Here is a 4,851-nt window from a genome sequence, read left to right on the forward strand (position 1 = left end):
AAATAATCAAATTACAAGCATTTGATGTCTGCCCAGATTTTGGGCTTTAACATTTTACGACGTTGAATTTTCGTTGGGTTTCATTTTTTCCGGCCATGCATCATTTATGGCGCAATCGCTGATTATTCGGCTCTGCGAGCTAATGCCTAGTGGATTTGCCATTTTTCAATTATAGCGCCAAAGTGGCCTTTGTCTGCCGTGTTCGTGCGTTCGTACGTTTTAAATTTCCAATTAGATCCGAGAGCAAACTAATTTCATGCAAATTGTTCGCGAAAAAAGTGCGGTTTCTTTGCACGTTGCGAAATTTCGTCTGTCGAAATTATGCGTGGACTAGTCGGTTTTTGCCGATAGAAACGTAGCCCATTTTTTTTTGTGTTTTTTTTCGGCGAAAATTGCCGGCATCGAGAGCGAAGTTTTAGCACATGACTCGTGTGGATTTCTTTCGGAATTTCCCAATTTTTTTCTCCTTTTTTCTTCCAATACCCTGAGTGCTGTCATTTAAACAGATTAATGTGCTGCCATCAGTGGCATGTCATGTTGTGCGTCTCGTCTCGTTTCGTCGATGCTATTATGCATTTGATTGGCATTTGTTTGTGCACAGCAATCAAGTCATTTCCCCCCTCTTCCCTTCTCCTGGCCAAAACAAAGGCCTGTTAAAAACGACGTATGCCGACAGTGCAATTAATGCTGTTCCATAATACCCGGTTTAGTTTGGTCAACAGGTAAGAGGTAGCAGGTAACAGGTAGATGCAGATGTAGATCGTTTTAATTAGCCGTAAGTCGATAGCCGCAAAAGAAGGGCCGGGGCCGACGGCTCTTTGATGTGCGGGACACTGGCCATCTGACGGTTGGCAGATTTTTGCCTCGTTTTCCTGACAAAGTCCAGCCGCATCAGTGGCCGGAGTACGTCAGCATCATCGCGATGGGCATTAAAAGGCCGCGGAATGGATGGCAGTCACCATCTTGGCGACACTGTCAGTGCCATGTCAAGGGGCCATTTGATATGCCACTGACAGTTAGCACATTTGGCGCATTTTTTCCGCAGGCCCTCTTCCTTACTTTTTTTTTCTTTTCTTTGCGTTTTTGGCTTTTTATACAGCCCTGACAGTGAGAAAAGTGCCGATCCACCGCTGACAGCTTACAACATTTGAGTGTCTATTTTTAGGCGGCATTTAGCCAAAATCCGTTTGATCAAAGGTAAAAACACTTAAACACTTGGCTGCACTAAACAAAAATGTGGCTATGCAAAGTAAGAAACTGTACAAAAAGATGGGCAGCAATTTAAAAAATTGTAATCACTGTATATTTTGAAATTTTTTTTTAATAATCTCAGAAGAGTTGTATGCTGTTTTGCTTTTATTTTGATGGTCTGCTTATTTAATTCTTAGTAAAAGCATTTAATTTCTAAAAATATTAGTTAAAAGGTGGTGAAATTAAAAATGGTATTCTAAAAGAGAAAATGTGTCGAATATGAAAGCTTTAAAATAAGTGAAACGTTTTACAAAATTATGGCTCTGATTTTCAAAATGACACTATGTGTTTTAGAGTTTGATTTTCAAAGAAGTTAATGGTTACAAACAGAGTTTAAAATGATATGATGTCCTGTTTTGTTCAGTGTGCGGTGCGATCTCTATGTGCTCTTAATCTAAACATACGCGTACAGACTTATCGACTAGGTAGACGCAGGAATATATCCGCTAATGCCAATCAGTCGCCGCATCGCGAGTCGCAGCTTTCCTGTGTGCAGAAGCGATTGCGGTTGCCGTTGCATCCTTTGTAGCTGAAGGGCTTGCAGACGCCCTTGTCGAAATACCAACGAGTTACGGCCTTGGTCTGATCCTTGCTGCTGCAGAAGTTTCCCTCATTGCGGCCCACGTAGCAGTTGACATTGTCTGAAAGAGTGCAGATGCATACGTTGATCAATCGTCGTCTGGAAATGCTCCACGGCCACGTTTCGGTTGGCCAGCGCGCCAGGCCTCATTAAGTGCAATTAGGTTGGTTTTTGTTATACGGGCCTCGGGGCAGACGATAGAATATTTCATAATTCCCTGGCCACGTTGTAGTCATAAGCGGAAAAATAGAACAATTTCGCAGACAAAATTGACTCTGGCCGGCCAAAATACAAAAAGAAATCAGCACGCGGACCAAACTTGGCATGAACCAAAATATTTTATTCTGTGATTGCAATCTACCTGTGCAATAAAAACAGTTTAACATGCTTTGCTTTTTGTTGGCAAAATTGATGTCAGTAATACTGTTTCGAATTATGCGTATTTAAAAGGAAATTCGGGAATGTAATTACAACAAAGTTGTTGCTAGCAGCATTGTTAATAGCAAAATTAAAATTAATTTCAAATCTCATAATTGTTAATTAGTGTTAAGTACATTTAAACATCTTTAAACTTTCAAACAAATAAAACAAGTATCTTTACCTTTAAATTTAATAAAAAAAACTTAACAATGAAAAGCGTATTTGTATATAATTAATAGGAATTTAAGACAAATGAGCTTTTAATTTAATAATGGCTATAAAAGTTTGGAATTAAATGGTGAAATTTTAATTGTTACCTTTCAGAAATGTAATATCATTTTAAAATCATTATTTGTCTTACTTTGGGACCTATTTACAGATTCAATGGAATATGATACAGCAATTTTCCATATTATCTCAGAATAGGCCATCATCTTAAATATGAACTATGGCATTCTTAGACACTTACTCAGCTCTTTGCATGACACTGCTGCCCCATTGCCCGAACTGCCGCCTCCAAAGGCCTCGATTTCCGCGGTCTGTGTCAATAGGATGATGGACAGGAGGCCGACGAGTGTCGCATAGAGGAACGTCAGATTGATTTTCAATTTCATGTTTTTCGCACGGCCAACAGAAGCGGAATGAGGAATGAAGCACCACCGGCAGCAGCAGCTGTTGGTTGTACTCTCACGAAATTCAAACGGAGAATGCCGGATCGCAGAGTCGGAAAATCTGAAACTGAGAAACTGCCGCCAGCTGAGGCTGTTCCAATTTTTCGGTTTTTGGTATTTTTAAGTAATCTGCGCTACTTTCGGGCAGCAAAACGTGTGCCGCCAAACAACGAGCCCAACCGAACCGATACGAACTCACTGGCTGTGGCGCATTATTCTTTTCAGTTTATATACGAAATGCCGGAAATTGTTGCTAACTCGAACGCGAACTATTTGCCCAGTCGTTCCCATTCGTCTGATAGTTTCTCTTCTCGGGCTGCTTCGAAAATTCGGAATATCTTTCGAATATTGCCAGCTTGACAATCGTCTGGTATGCTTAATACGCATATCCATTTAGCCAACCATCCCTCCATCCATCTATGCATCCATCCATCCGTCCATCCATCGGTCCATCCGTCCATCCGTCCGTTCCGCCAATCGTCCAACGGACCGTGTCCATCAATGCTAAGTAGGAGAAGATATTTTTGGTCAACAAAATGTTTGACGCTCCCGAAACGAGCGACGAACGGGCAAAATTGCACTTAGTTTTATCTTTGGGGCCGTTTGCTTTGCGCTCGTTTGCATAATTTCCAACTTATTGAATATTTTCCACATAATTAATTTTAATTATTTGTGTTTCTTTCAGGCATTTGAATTAATTTAGATAATAGGGCCGCGAGGTCGGGGCTTCGGAGGGTAGGATAAAAAGCGAAAAGGGTCGCGCACTGCAGTCACAAGGGATCGCTCTTCCATTGTCTCTAATTACAATGGGCAGCATTTGTTTTGGGTTTTTTCTGCTTCTCCTTTTTTTTATTCTTTGGTTTATTTCAATTTTGGTTTCTTGGCAAGTGGCTTTGGCATCGTTTCTCGCCTTTTCCCATTTTTCCCTTTAGTTTTTGTTGCTTCTTCTGCTGCGGGTCGAGAGCAAAAATCAATCTTCATTTAAAATTCAATTTAATGCGCTGCGTGCATAAAAGAAGTTCCCCAATGCCTTGGTCATCAAGCGTATTGGATTCGCCGGGAGAAAATTAGAAAAGAATTGTGTACATTTTGGACGAGCTGACGCATCAAAGAGAATTCGCGAAATGGTGTCGCATGTCGCGAACGCCTCAAAATGATATTATTTTGAAAAAAAAGGGAAACTCTGGGAAATTCTGTATGACAAAAAACTAAAAATAAATATCTTTCAAAACTGTAGAGTTAGAATTAGTATGCTTTTGAGTTTAGAGCTAAGTATTTAAAAATGGTTTTTATAAATCTTTTGCAACATAGCTGTGTTTTAAACTTTAATAAAATAAGTATAGACCAAATTTAGTTCACTTTTATCCCCATTTGTGCAATTTAATAGAAACCCTTTTTTTATGAACCAGTGATGGGGAAATCACGAAAATTACGGCGAACGGAAGACTGAAACTCCAAAGGGGATGTGCTCCAAACACAAATCGGAAGTCTTAACTAAAAACGGTAGTAGCAGGTATTAGAGGTCATTCGAGTGGAAGGTCGGATGAAGACCCGCAATCGCAGCGCACTCCAGCTTGGGCACCAGTGCGTATACGTGATGTATCAGCGCGTGTAAATCAATACTCAAATGTGGGCTCCTAATCAATCGGGCTCAGGATGTCAGCCAAAAACAGAAAAAATTGAAAAAACAATGAGTGTGTAAAAGTGGTCTCATCGGGTTTATCCTCTTGGCCACGTTTTGGTTATTTTGGCCACAATTTCTGATTTTCCACTTGTTTTGACCAATTTGGCGATTTTGTGATTTGTCGTCTTTAATTCCCACACAATTTTTGGACGCACTCGAGCAAAAGATATTTAATGGCTGCACTTGAACGTGCCGAAGGACAAAGTCAACCAAAAAAAAAAAGCGGATAGGGTCGGGTGAAAGGC

The 4,851-nt window shown here is 40.4% G+C and overlaps 1 protein-coding gene across 1 annotated transcript; it reads right to left on the bottom strand.

Moving 5' to 3' along the window:
- Nucleotides 1–1,355: 1,355 nt before the first annotated feature.
- Nucleotides 1,356–3,371, bottom strand: LOC108135736 (kunitz-type serine protease inhibitor Hg1). Its single transcript, XM_017256570.2, has 2 exons — nucleotides 2,721–3,371; nucleotides 1,356–1,892 (listed from the first exon to the last, which is right to left on the bottom strand). The coding sequence occupies exons 1-2, from the start codon at nucleotides 2,863–2,865 to the stop codon at nucleotides 1,708–1,710; spliced, it is 330 nt and encodes a 109-aa protein (XP_017112059.1). The 5' UTR covers nucleotides 2,866–3,371; the 3' UTR covers nucleotides 1,356–1,707.
- Between the last annotated feature and the right edge of the window lie 1,480 nt (nucleotides 3,372–4,851).

Source organism: Drosophila elegans, unplaced genomic scaffold (assembly GCF_018152505.1).
Source record: "Drosophila elegans isolate 14027-0461.03 unplaced genomic scaffold, ASM1815250v1 contig_476, whole genome shotgun sequence".
Taxonomy (NCBI): domain Eukaryota; kingdom Metazoa; phylum Arthropoda; class Insecta; order Diptera; family Drosophilidae; genus Drosophila; species Drosophila elegans.

Coding starts and splice junctions, on each gene's coding strand:
- LOC108135736 (XM_017256570.2), bottom strand. CDS start 2,865: ATGAAATTGAAAATCAATCTGACGTTCCTCTATGCGACACTCGTCGGC. Junction 1,893..2,720: donor AGTGTCATGCAAAGAGCTGA/GTAAGTGTCTAA, acceptor GCACTCTTTCAG/ACAATGTCAACTGCTACGTG.